We start from the raw sequence: 12,611 nt of genomic DNA, 5'->3' as shown, positions 1-12,611 counted from the left end.
TTTACTCTCTGGAAGTGTTTAAAAGTATCTGTTTTCCTCACATCGTTTTATTTAAAATTGTTCTGGCTCAAGCAACTTGATCTTTTTCCTCATAACTTGCCGACCGACCCGTGACAGCAAAACCGGCAGAAAGTCGGCGACCTGCCACCCTGAGTCTGCAGGTAGTGCCCCTGGACTACATTTCCCAGAAGGCACTGCGGACTCGCTTCCTGCCTGGTCGGCCTGAAGGGAAGGACCAATCCCTGAGTATCTCGGGAAGGAGGCATCCGGAGCCGCGGTCCTAAAGATCCCAGAAGCCACCGCGCAGCGGCCCGGCCCGCAACTATTTCCAGACTCGGCGGGGGCAGGGGTGGGCCCAGACTCCACTTCCCGGCGGGTAGTGCGACCCTAGGGGCGGGACTTCGTGTCCCAGCAGGCTCCGGGCGGCGTGGGCCGCGGTGCCTTGTGTGGGATGTAAGCGCGGAGGTGGGCGAGGGGTATCGAGGCGAGGACTCTCCTTGGGGTTTGGGGGCTTGGTCTGGGTTCGCTTTCTGGACGGACTCTAGGGCCCCAGGGGCACAGTCGTAGAGGGGGCGGGGCGGCCATTGGGGCTCTTGGGGCGCACCCCATCGGGTACCGGGCGTCCCGAAATTGTGGGGGACAAAAAGGCTTTGCAGTTTCGGCTGAGGGGTGTCACCGACAAAAGAGGGGAAGCCGGTGAGCAGAGGCTGAGGAGGGTGGGGAAGCAGGAGAGCTGTGCGTGTGTCGGGGGGTGGAAACTTAGCGGACCTTGGGAGGGGGCTCCCCGGCCAAACCTGCCCGACCCTCCCTCCCGCGGCTTGCCTGCAGGCCGCCGCCCGCCGCCCGCCGCCCGCCGCCATGGGGCTGAAGGCCGCCCAGAAGACGCTGTTCCCGCTGCGCTCCATCGACGACGTGGTGCGCCTGTTTGCTGCCGAGCTGGGCCGAGAGGAGCCGGACCTGGTGCTCCTTTCCTTGGTGCTGGGCTTCGTGGAGCATTTTCTGGCTGTCAACCGCGTCATCCCCACCAATGTTCCCGAGCTCACCTTCCAGCCCAGCCCCGCCCCCGACCCTCCTGGCGGCCTCACCTACTTTCCCGTGGCCGACCTGTCTATCATCGCCGCCCTCTATGCCCGCTTCACCGCCCAGATCCGAGGCGCCGTCGACCTGTCCCTCTATCCTCGAGAAGGGGGTGTCTCCAGCCGTGAGCTGGTGAAGAAGGTCTCCGATGTCATATGGAACAGCCTCAGCCGCTCTTACTTCAAGGATCGAGCCCACATCCAGTCCCTCTTCAGCTTCATCACAGGTTGGAGCCCAGTAGGTGGGAATCTTATCCATGACCCACTTCTTCAAAACCCTCCGTGGTTTACAGAACCTTTTTGAGAACTGTAAGCCTTGTGAGGTTGGGCAGGTGTTATTTTCCTCTTTGCAGTTGGGAAACTGAAGCCCAGAGAGGGGAAATGATGTGCTAAAGTCACACACAGCATGGCAGGCCTGATCATTTGGCTCCAAACCATCAACCTCACCTCTGCCCCCTCAGCACCTCCACCCCTGCCACTGAACAGTTACAGCAGTTCTAAGCATGAGATACAGAGGGCGGCAGCAGATTTAGGGGGCAAGAAGATGAAATTGGGTTGCATTTGAGGCAGTTAAAAAAAATAGCTATGAAGATGTTTTTGTTTTTTGTGTTTTTTTTTTTGAGACAGGGTCTCACTCTGTACCCCAGGCTGGAGTGCAGTGGTGTGATCATGGCTCACTGCAGCCTCAACCTCCCTGGGCTCAGAGATCCTCTTACCTCAGCCTCCTGAGTAGCTGAGAGTACAGGCATGCACCACCACGCCTGGCTAATTTTTTGTATTTTTTGTAGAGACGGCGTCTCACTATGTGGTCCAGACTGGTCTTGAACTCTTGGGCTCAAGTGATCTGCCCGCCTCAGCCTCCCAATTGCTGGGATTACAGGTGTGAGCCACCGCAACTGGTGGCCTATGAAAATTTTGTTTTTTTTTAAGACGGAGTCTCACTTTGTCATCCAGGCTGGAGTGCAGTGGTGCAATCTTGGCTCACTGCAAGCTCTGCCTCCTGGGTTCATGCCATTCTCCTGCCTCCTGCCTCAGCCTCCTGCGTAGCTGGGACTACAGGCGCCCGCCACCACACCTGGCTAATTTTTTTCTTTTTTGTATTTTTAGTAGAGATGGGGTTTCACTGTGTTAGGATTGTCTCAATCTCCTGACCTCGTGATCCACCCGCCTTGGCCTCCCAAAGTGCTGGGATTACAGGCGTGAGCCACCGTGCCTGGCCAAAAATGTTTTGAGACAGACCAAGAGCTTGACCTCAAAAGGCTTAAGACTTTGCACCGAGCCTGGTTGACTGGCAGTCCTATCCTGGTGTGCCATATTGAGAAGGATTCAGAGGCTGCTTCTCAGATTAGCAGGAAAAGAGTGCAGAGATAAATGAGGATTATCTGTTGGTGGGTGTATAACAGGAGAGTGTTGACCAGTGTCCTGTATTTGCCATTCCTGTTTTAACCTAGTAAGTGCAGTAAAATGGAATCCTTAAATCCATAGAATATATAATAGAGTTGCAGAGAAAGACAAGATAGGGCCAAAGGCTGGGTCAGCTACAGGAGATCCAGAAAGGTCTCTTGTTGGACACAGAGGGTGTAAACAGGGAGAGAGAGGCTTTGAACACATGGGAGGGAAGGGATGGAGGGATGGTGGGCAGGATAATCTGAGTTTGGGGCACAGGCTTGGAAAGGGAGTGGGAGAGAGCGTGGCCAGTCACTACCTGGCTCCCTTCCCCCACGTCAAAACACAGACGACCCTCTTTCATTACCTGCCCCTTCCACAGGCACCAAATTGGACAGCTCTGGTGTGGCCTTTGCTGTGGTTGGGGCCTGCCAGGCCCTGGGTCTCCGGGATGTCCACCTCGCCCTGTCTGAGGATCATGCCTGGGTAGTGTTTGGGCCCAATGGGGAGCAGACAGCTGAGGTCACCTGGCATGGCAAGGGCAACGAGGACCGCAGGGGCCAGACGGTCAACGCTGGTGTGGCTGAGCGGGTATTGTTCCCTCCCTGCAACCTTGTCCCCTTCATACTCTGATAGCCCAAACCAACCAAAGGACTCCACTTTCTTGGGCCACACCCCTTTCTTCCCGTTACCACCCACATGTATCAGGAAGGGAAGACAGAAGAGCCCCTTTTCCTGGCTGTCATTCCCTGAAGAAGGCACAGGGTGGGCCATCATGAGACATAATGATCTTGTCTCCTCTCAAGAGCTGGCTTTACCTGAAAGGATCATACATGCGCTGTGACCGCAAGATGGAGGTGGCATTCATGGTGTGTGCCATCAACCCTTCCATTGACCTGCACACCGACTCGCTGGAGCTGCTGCAGCTGCAGCAGGTGAGGACTGAGCCAATGGGGCAGTACTGGGCTAGGCCAGACTTGACTTGCTGTGGGACCCTGGGTAGGGGCACTTTCCCTTCCTGAGCTTCAGTTTCCCCTGCTGGAAAATGGGTTAGTAATTCCTGGCCTGGCCTTTCCCAGGGCTCTTGGGAGAGTGGAATTGAGATGTGAAATTGCTTTAACTCCATTAAAGAATGGCCCAGAATTTTGGTCCTTCTACCTGGTGGGTGGTCCCTGTTGGTTCTGACCCCCACCTCTGCCCGATAGGCTAAGGACCCATTCTCCTCCCTGTTCTGTAGCTCATAACTCTCTCCTTCGGCTCCTAGAAGCTGCTCTGGCTGCTCTATGACCTGGGACATCTGGAAAGGTCAGTAGAGGGAAGTGGCCAGGCTGGGCCTTGTGAGGCCAGGGGGCTAGGTGGCAGCCTGAATTATGATCCTCTCCTAGGTACCCCATGGCCTTAGGGAACCTGGCAGATCTGGAGGAGCTGGAGCCCACCCCTGGCCGGCCAGATCCACTCACCCTCTACCACAAGGTGGGGGCATCTAAGGAGGATGCAGAAGGGAGACCCCAACAGTGGCTGAGGCAGGGGCCCTCATCTGGGCAGATGAGAAAAGAACTTTGTGTGTTAGGGGGTATCGCCCATCCAGTCTCACTTTATGTCAACTGTGTGCAGAATCAGTTCAGTCAGGGCTGTCTGAGGAGTGTCCAGGGTTCACCAGCCTGGGAGTGGCAGGGGTCTGCATTTGTCCCTTCAGCCCTGCCTTTTCTGCCACTCCTTACTGTCCTCCTTGGAGTATAACAGAGGTCAAATGTGGTAGGAGCACTGAAGAGGGAGGGGGTGTTTACTTGGTGGGTGTAGGTGGGGAGTAGGGCCATTGGGCTGGGCTTGGAAGTCTTTGGTGTGTATGTAGAAGAGTGTCTGGGAAAGAGAAGGACTCTGAGCTTGGAGGGGAGGCCCCACCCCTGCAGTCTGCCCCAGGCCTCAGCCAGCAGTCCTGTAGACCCAGGGAGGAGACCAGGTAGAAGGGCTGGCAGCAAGTGGAGGTCGGAGTGGAGGTGGAGAGGACTCTCTGGGATCTTCCTGTGGCCCCTTCTGGGTGTGCCCTGGTGGGGCATTTGTGCCAGCAGGGCAGCTGGGGCTGCCTCCCTGAGGATCCTCTGCCTCACCCCCAGGGCATTGCCTCAGCCAAGACCTACTATCGGGATGAACACATCTACCCCTACATGTACCTGGCTGGTTACCACTGTCGCAACCGCAACGTGCGCGAAGCCCTGCAGGCCTGGGCAGACACGGCCACTGTCATCCAGGAGTGAGGATCCCCCTATTAGGGCCTGCAACCTGTCTTTTCTTCCCCTCCATCAGTTTCCAACCACCCTCATCCAGGACTGAGGCCTGGCTCCCACGCCCCATCCCCTTTCCATCCAGTCCCTAGGCAGCAAGGCCACCATCACCCAGGAGGTAGGGACCCTGATTAAGGTGTCACATCTTTTCCCCCCTCCCCTCTCCTAATTTTTTTTTCTCAGAACAGCCTTAAATATCCTCCCAGTGTTTAACCACCATCATCCAGCAGCGGGACCTCCACCCTCGGCCCCGTGCCCCTCCTCATTCTTGCTTTCTTGCTCTGGCTGACCCAGACAGCATCATTTTGCAGTGAGGACCCCACCTACTCCCCCAGCCCCTGGGGTGACCCAGGAAAAGAAACCTGGGCTCCATCCCCCACCAGGTCCCTGGGGCTACCCCCCATGGCGAGACCCCTTCAGACCCTACAGAGACCCCACTGCTCTCACAGCTACAACTACTGCCGGGAAGACGAGGAGATCTACAAGGAGTTCTTCGAAGTAGCCAATGATGTCATCCCCAACCTGCTGAAGGAGGCAGCCAGCTTGCTGGAGGCGGGCGAGGAGCGGCCGGGGGAGCAGAGCCAGGTGAAAGGCTAGAGCGTCAGCCTGTGTCCAGCCTCCAACCTGGGCAGGGCTCCCTGCCACAGGCCATGGGGGCTGCATGTATGGGACTAGGGATGGCGTGAGGAAGGTGGCCCTGAGCAGAGAGCTATGTTCCCTTTTGCTATAATGAGGTCCTGGGCCCAGGTTGAATGGGGCTGAAAGTATTTTAGAGGTTTCTACCTTGTGCCTTCAGTTTCATGGCCAGACTCCCTCCCTCAGCTGAGGGATGGAGATAAGGGATGGTACCTCCTGGCTACGGATTGGCTTTATAAAAGGAAAGAGGTTCTAAGAATGTTCCCAACCTATGCTTACCTTTTCTGGAGCCAGGGGTCTTTGCCTAGGTGGGGGGCCTGGCCTGTGCCCTCTGCTAAGGGGTAAGAGACTGACCTGTCCCCTCCCTTCCCCCTTGTCAAGGGCACCCAGAGCCAAGGTTCTGCCCTCCAGGACCCTGAGTGCTTCGCCCACCTGCTGCGATTCTACGACGGCATCTGCAAATGGGAGGAGGGCAGTCCCACGCCTGTGCTGCACGTGGGCTGGGCCACCTTTCTTGTGCAGTCCCTAGGCCGTTTCGAGGGACAGGTGAGGGATAGCTGCACAGAGGTCTGGGCACTACAGGTGGTGACGGCAGCCATGGCTTGTCAGACTTTTCTGGCCCAGGGGCAGCATCTGCTCATCCCCTTGGGTGCCGGTGAGACTGAGACCCCTAGGTGGCATGGGATGGCCAGAGCAGGGTCCTGGAGTTCCAGCCACTGGCCAGCAACCTTGCTCTCGAACCTTGTTCTCCCCACTGGCCCAGGTGCGGCAGAAGGTGCGCATAGTGAGCCGAGAGGCCGAGGCAGCCGAGGCCGAGGAGCCGTGGGGCGAGGAAGCCCGGGAAGGCCGGCGGCGGGGCCCACGGCGGGAGTCCAAGCCAGAGGAGCCCCCGCCACCCAAGAAGCCAGCACTGGACAAGGGCCTAGGTGCCAGCCAGGGTGCAGTGTCAGGACCCCCCCGGAAGCCCCCTGGGACGGTCCCTGGCACAGCCCGAGGCCCTGAAGGTGGCAGCATGGCTCAGGTGCCAGCGCCTGCAGCGTCACCACCGCCAGAGGGTCCAGTGCTCACTTTCCAGAGTGAGAAGATGAAGGGCATGAAGGAGCTGCTGGTGGCCACCAAGATCAACTCGAGCGCCATCAAGCTGCAACTCACGGCACAGTCGCAAGTGCAGATGAAGAAGCAGAAAGTGTCCACCCCTAGTGACTACACTCTGTCTTTCCTCAAGCGGCAGCGCAAAGGCCTCTAAACTACTGGGGACTTTGGACCGCTTGTGGGAACCCAGGCCCCGCCTTTAGTCCCCCAACTCTGAGCCCATGCTCTGCCCCCAGCCCAAAGGGGACAGGCCTTATCCCTACCCAAACCCAAGGTTTCAGGTCCCGAGTAGAGTCTATATCAAACCCATGATTTTCTCCAGCTCAGAATCCAGGGCTCTGCCCTAGTCGTTAGAATGTAGGTCTCTTCTCCCAGAATTCCAGGGTGCCAATGGAAACCTCACCCTGGGTCTTAATTAACAATCTTTAAAGGCCCAGCCCCTAGAAACCCAGGCTCCTCCTCGGAACCGCTCACCTAGAGCCAGACCAACGTTACTCAGGGCTGCTCCCAGCTTGTAGGAGCTGAGGTTTCACCCTTAACCCAAGAAGCACAGGTCCCACCTCCGGCCTGGGAGCCTAGGACCACTCAGCCCCTAGGAGTGTATTTTCACACTTCAGAATTCCATAATCTTGCGAATCCAAGCCCTCTGCCCCAAAGAACTTAAGTTCTGCTCCAGAATTTGGAAATCCTAGCTTCCTCTTTCCTACCCCGAGTCTGGGACACAAAACTCCGCCCCCAGCCTATGAGCATCCTGAGCCCCGCCCTCTTCCTGACGAAACTGGCCCCGGATCAGAGCAGGACCTCCCTTCCGACCCTCTGGGAACCTCCCAGAGGTCCAGCCCATTTCGGAGCATCCCGGAGGAAATCTGCAGAGGGTTGGGAGTGGGTGACAGGAGCCTGATCTTTTCCTGTTTTGTACATAGATTTATTTTTCAGTTCCAAGAAAGATGAATACATTTTGTTAAAAAAAAATACAAAGCGCAAGTCCATGTTTCATCTGTGAAACTGGGGATGGGGCGGGTAGTGGAGCGCCCCCTCTTCCCTCTGCCTTCTGGCTTCCAAGACTGCGCTCCCTACCTGTGGAGCGCCAGCAATGAGGCAACGTGGCGGCGGAAGGATTAGGGGCTCCACCCCCGGCCTTGGGCTTCCCGCGCCCCGAGGGCCCCAGTTTTCCCGCGGGCACCTCCTCCCGGCCGGGCGGTGGGGCATCCCGCGCGGCCGCCGCCCCCGGGCCCCAGCCCCGCCGCCGCCCCGCGGGCCAGACACCACGGGTGCCGCCCCGCCCCCGCCCCGCGCTGCCCAGCGCCGGCTCCGCAGCTTCCGCGCCCGCCGCCTGCCGGCCGCCCCGCCCGGCCATGGCGCTGCTGGCGGGAGATGTGTCGCTGCAGGACCCGCGGGACCGCTTCGAGCTGCTGCAGCGCGTGGGGGCCGGGACCTATGGCGACGTCTACAAGGTGCGCCAGGCGACGGGACGGGCGGGAGAGCCGGGAGGAGGGTGCCAGCCCCGCACCCCGCGGCGGGATCCAGCCCCCGGCCCCGCCCCCCAGCCCGCTTCACCCTCCGCCCCTGCAGGCCCGCGACACGGTTACGTCCGAACTGGCCGCCGTGAAGATAGTCAAGCTAGACCCAGGTGAGGGCCCGGGTCGGGCCTCTGCGCCAGAGGGAGGGCAGATTGCCTGCGGGCGCGGGGTGCGGGCGGAGGGTTGACGTTTTCGAGACCCCTGAGAGGCGTGCCCCAGGAGGTGCTGTCACCTGGCACCTGCCTGGTCCGGAGGGAGGCACTCTGTGCCCATTTTGCAGATGGGGGCACTGAGTCAGGGCAACCCCAGCGCGCCCCCCCATGATGCTTTGTGCTTCCCAGGGGACGACATCAGCTCCCTCCAGCAGGAAATCACCATCCTGCGTGAGTGCCGTCACCCCAATGTGGTGGCCTACATTGGCAGCTACCTCAGGTGAGGCTGCCTTATCCTCCTGGCCCCAGGCAGCCCCCATGCGACCTACTGTGTGCCCACCCCAGCTCTTTGTCCCCTAGGAATGACCGCTTGTGGATCTGCATGGAGTTCTGCGGAGGGGGCTCCCTGCAGGAGATTTACCATGGTGAGGCCAGGGCTCCAGGCCCCAGCAGGCCCCAGCCTTCCCCACCCCACCCCACCTCATTGGGGTACCGGAGGGGAACTCTGGGCCCTGAACTGGGGCTCCTCTCCACTCCTGCCTGGCTGTGTGACCTTGAGAGAAATGCTGTCCATCTCTGGGTTCAGTATCCTACACTAAGTTGGGAGGGGATGTGGCCAACACGGCTTTCACTTAACAGTGCCTGCTGCTTTTCTCACACAGGGTAGCCTGGGAGGTCACACAGGGTAGCCTGGGAGGGTGGGCATGACCCTGGCCCCCCAGACCAGCCTCTCCCTTTTCCTTTCAGCCACCGGGCCCCTGGAGGAGCGGCAGATTGCCTACGTCTGCCGAGAGGCTCTGAAGGTAGCTGGGCCTGTGAGGTGCCCACACCTCTCGTCTCCAGAAGCTGTGGGCTGGGAGCCCAGATGACCAGCAGGGAGGCGGGTGGAGTGCCTCCGGTGGGCCTGGCCCGAGGGGCCAGGTCCTGGGGAAGAGGGGCCCCAGCCCTGTTGCCGGAAGCAGCCCATTTCCCTCTTGGCTCAGTCACTTCCTGTTTGGGGAGAGGGGAGGAAGCAGCAGCCTGGGTGGGGGGCCCCAGTCCTGAGAGGGGGTTTGGGAGAGGTGGGACAGTGCTGGGTGGCTGCTCTCAGGGACTCCTTTTTGTCCCCAGGGGCTCCACCACCTGCATTCTCAGGGGAAGATCCACAGAGACATCAAGGTAGGTGCCTGGCCGAGGGCATTCCTGGGAGGGAGGAGGAGGCCCTCAGGGGCACCAGATGGGATTCTCTCTCCTCCATCCCCACAGGGAGCCAACCTTCTCCTCACTCTCCAGGGAGATGTCAAGCTGGGTCAGTACCCTGGGGACACGATCAGGGTGAGGGTTCTGTGGACCCTCCCTGGCTACCCTGGACTCAAGGGTTGGGTGTCACTGGGCGAGTCACTTTGCCACTTGAGTCTCAGTTTCCCTGCTTAGAAGATGGAACGGTACTCTCTCCCTGCTGGAAAATGGAGGAGGTTGGGTCCGCACGGAGTTGACATGGGACCAGACACTCCGTCAGGGATAGAGGGTGGTTGATGCCTCTCAGGAGAGGGACCTGGTCTTGCCTAGGGCCTGTGGCAGCTGTGACCAAGCGGGGCCACCTGCCCATTTGAGCCCTGCCAGGTGCAGCCGGAGCCAGAGCCCTGGGCGTGGGAGGGTGAGTGGCAGCCAGAGGGCTGGTGAGAGTGGCTGTTTCTCCCACAGCTGACTTTGGGGTGTCAGGCGAGCTGACAGCATCTGTGGCCAAGAGGAGGTCTTTCATTGGGACTCCCTACTGGTGAGGCTGCGCCTAGGGCAGAGGGGCAGGGGCCACAGAAGGGGCACCCGGCCATCCCATCTGTGACCCCACCTCTAGGATGGCTCCAGAGGTGGCTGCCGTGGAGCGCAAAGGTGGCTACAACGAGCTATGTGACGTCTGGGCCCTGGGCATCACCGCCATTGAGCTGGGCGAGCTGCAGCCCCCTCTGTTTCACCTGCACCCCATGAGGTCAGCCCAACACTTGCCCCTCACCTGACCCTTGACCTGCTGCTCGTGGCCCCTGACCTCGCGCCCTCCACAGGGCCCTGATGCTCATGTCGAAGAGCAGCTTCCAGCCGCCTAAACTGAGAGATAAGACTCGCTGGTAAGGGCCACAGCCTGCTGCCGGGACCCCCTTTTCTGTCAGCCCCGTAGTGGACAAGGAGCCTCTGCCAGCTCCCGGGGGGCACCCCCAAGAGCCCTGTCCTCTCTGAGCCACTACAGACCATCTGAGTGAGGGGCCTGGTCCTTCTGTGGGCTGAAGACCCAGCGTGGTCAGGAAAGAAGGGCAGACGGTTGGTGGAAGAGCCGCTGTGTCTCGAGGCAGCGTTGCTCGGCCAGTGGCCCTTGGCCTCAGCTGGCTCCTTCCTGGGCGGCCCCAGCAGATACCTCTGGAGGGGGATGGGGCGGCTGGCAGGACACCCTGCACGAGGGCTAACCTGGATCTGGGGGGCTCTTGTGCCCACTAGGACCCAGAATTTCCACCACTTCCTCAAACTGGCCCTGACCAAGAATCCCAAGAAGAGGCCGACAGCAGAGAAGCTCCTGCAGGTGGGAGGCAGGGGGCCGGGAGAGGGGCCGGGAGGGGGGCCCAGTGCTCAGAAGCAGGGCCCTGGATCAGGGGCCAACCTGATCACCTCCCTCTCCGACTTTCCAGCACCCGTTCACAACCCAGCAGCTCCCTCGGGCCCTCCTCACACAGCTGCTGGACAAAGCCAGTGATCCTCATCTAGGGACACCCTCCCCTGAGGACTGTGAGCTGGAGGTAGGTGAGGGGGCTGGAAAGTGAGTCTCGGGCGGGTCCGCTTAGGAGGAACCCAAGGGCGGTGTTGGTGGAGGTTTCAGTGGCACCATTCCAGCTTGGGGAGTCTCTGCCATGCTGAGTTTTGCTCCCTGTACCACCCCCCTTGATAGGTCCCTGTCCTTGAGCCCAAGCTGACCATGACCATGACTGTGCCATTTTCTTGCTTTCTGTATGATCTTTGGCACCTGTCTGTGTGGGGTCTCTTATCTGTGAAGTGGGGTTCCATTTTATTTCACGATAGTCCCAGAGGGCTGTCATGAAAGCAAAACGCGCTGGTGCATGTGAAGCTCCTAGAGCAGCCCTGGCATGAGGCGTGTGGCAGGTGTGTCCACACTATTTCTGTTTTTCCTTAGACCTATGACATGTTTCCAGACACCATTCACTCCCGGGGGCAGCACGGCCCGGCCGAGAGGACCCCTTCGGAGATCCAGTGTGAGTCTGCAGCAGGGGCTGTGAGTGTGCAGATTTTGGGGGGCCTGTGTGCGCACGGATTTGGTGTGAGAGTAGGGGGTCCATCCAGAGACTCCAGCTCCTTAACCCCTGTACTCTGGGCCCCCCAGTTCACCAGGTGAAATTTGGCGCCCCACGCAGGAAGGAAACTGACCCACTGAATGAGCCGGTGAGCAGGCAGGCCTTGAGGGGAAGGTGGTGCCCAGAGGTGGGGCAGGGAGGCCGGATGGAGGCCGAACAGCTCAAATCAAGGGAGATTTGAAGCTGGGTGACCTCAGGCCTTGGACCTTGGGCTGTCCGAGCAAGCCTGTCCTATCCAGGGACTTGGAGGGCTAGGGGCTCCTACCTGGGCCAAGTTCTTTTAGGTAGGTGGCTGGAAGGTAGCACAGAGACCCTGCCTTTCCCAAAAGGAGGCCATCATGTGCCCGAGCCCCCACCCTACCCTGCTCAGCCTCGTTTTCCCACCTGTGTGTCCCCGGTGATCTGACTCCCTGTCTCTGCCCTCACCGGTTCTGTCACTGTCTCTCCTCACCCCCCAGCCTGTCTCTTCCTCCTTTGCTGTCTGTTGCCCTCTCTTTCAGTCTTTAGCTCTGCCTTCCATTATCTGTGTCTCTCATCTCCTGCGTGTTTCTATCTCACCTTCCCTGTCTGTCTTTCCTCTCCTGAATCTCTTGACCACCCTCTCACATCGTGTCTATCTCCGCTTCTTCCCTGGTCGCTACCTTGGTTTCCCCCAGTGGGAGGAAGAGTGGACACTACTGGGAAAGGAAGAGCTCAGTGGGTAAGTGAGGGATGGGGAAGCTGCAGGGGGTGGCAGGGGCGGCAGAAAGACTGACCTCTGACCCGGCACGGTGGCTTACACCCATAATCCTAGCACTTTAGGAGGCTGAGGTGGGTGGATTGCCTGAGGTCAGGAGTTTGAGAACAGCTTTGCCAACATGGTGAAACCCCATCTCTACTTAAAATACAAAAATTAGCTGGGCGCGGTGGCTCAAGCCTGTAATCCCAGCACTTTGGGAGGCCGAGACGGGCGGATCACGAGGTCAGGAGATCGAGACCATCCTGGCTAACATGGTGAAACCTCGTCTCTACTAAAAACTACAAAAAACTAGCCGGGTGAGGTGGCGGCGCCTGTAGTCCCAGCTACGCGGGAGGCTGAGGCAGGAGAATGGCGTGAACCTGGGAGGCGGAGCTTGCAGTGAGCTGAGATCTGGCC

General features: G+C 59.4%; 2 protein-coding genes across 8 annotated transcripts in view; both read left to right on the top strand.

Annotated features, from left to right (window-relative positions):
• The first annotated feature begins 285 nt into the window (after positions 1-285).
• Positions 286-7,461, top strand: MEN1 (menin 1). Of its 5 annotated transcripts, none has more exons than XM_017893252.1 (10): positions 286-465; positions 829-1,303; positions 2,845-3,053; positions 3,269-3,397; positions 3,727-3,767; positions 3,848-3,935; positions 4,577-4,713; positions 5,128-5,329; positions 5,762-5,926; positions 6,144-7,461. In XM_017893252.1, exons 2-10 carry the CDS (start codon positions 859-861, stop codon positions 6,624-6,626), a joined length of 1,899 nt encoding a protein of 632 aa, XP_017748741.1. In that variant the 5' UTR covers positions 286-465; positions 829-858; the 3' UTR covers positions 6,627-7,461. The 5 variants fall into 5 exon arrangements, with proteins under 5 accessions (XP_017748741.1, XP_017748750.1, XP_017748721.1 ...); XM_017893261.1 differs by having other exon boundaries at positions 287-465; positions 5,194-5,329; XM_017893232.1 differs by having other exon boundaries at positions 363-453.
• A 266-nt stretch (positions 7,462-7,727) lies between these two features.
• Positions 7,728-12,611, top strand: part of MAP4K2 (mitogen-activated protein kinase kinase kinase kinase 2) — a 16,317-nt gene continuing 11,433 nt past the window's right edge. For 2 of the 3 annotated variants that reach the window (XM_017893208.1, XM_017893216.1), the window contains exons 1-15: positions 7,728-7,926; positions 8,045-8,102; positions 8,334-8,424; positions 8,505-8,569; positions 8,892-8,947; positions 9,255-9,302; positions 9,390-9,432; positions 9,828-9,900; positions 9,979-10,110; positions 10,184-10,246; positions 10,611-10,692; positions 10,799-10,906; positions 11,299-11,377; positions 11,506-11,564; positions 12,133-12,176. In XM_017893208.1, the coding sequence (XP_017748697.1) occupies positions 7,828-7,926; positions 8,045-8,102; positions 8,334-8,424; positions 8,505-8,569; positions 8,892-8,947; positions 9,255-9,302; positions 9,390-9,432; positions 9,828-9,900; positions 9,979-10,110; positions 10,184-10,246; positions 10,611-10,692; positions 10,799-10,906; positions 11,299-11,377; positions 11,506-11,564; positions 12,133-12,176 (1,100 nt within the window). In that variant the 5' untranslated portion in view covers positions 7,728-7,827. The remainder of the gene's footprint in view (positions 7,927-8,044; positions 8,103-8,333; positions 8,425-8,504; positions 8,570-8,891; positions 8,948-9,254; positions 9,303-9,389; positions 9,433-9,827; positions 9,901-9,978; positions 10,111-10,183; positions 10,247-10,610; positions 10,693-10,798; positions 10,907-11,298; positions 11,378-11,505; positions 11,565-12,132; positions 12,177-12,611) is intronic. The other variant, XM_017893222.1, reaches the window with a different exon arrangement.

Source organism: Rhinopithecus bieti, unplaced genomic scaffold (assembly GCF_001698545.2).
Source record: "Rhinopithecus bieti isolate Rb0 unplaced genomic scaffold, ASM169854v2 scaffold_1017, whole genome shotgun sequence".
Classification (NCBI taxonomy): Eukaryota; Metazoa; Chordata; class Mammalia; order Primates; family Cercopithecidae; genus Rhinopithecus; species Rhinopithecus bieti.
The sequence above is the reverse complement of the archived record's forward strand: the minus strand, read 5'-3'. Positions and strand labels throughout refer to the sequence as shown.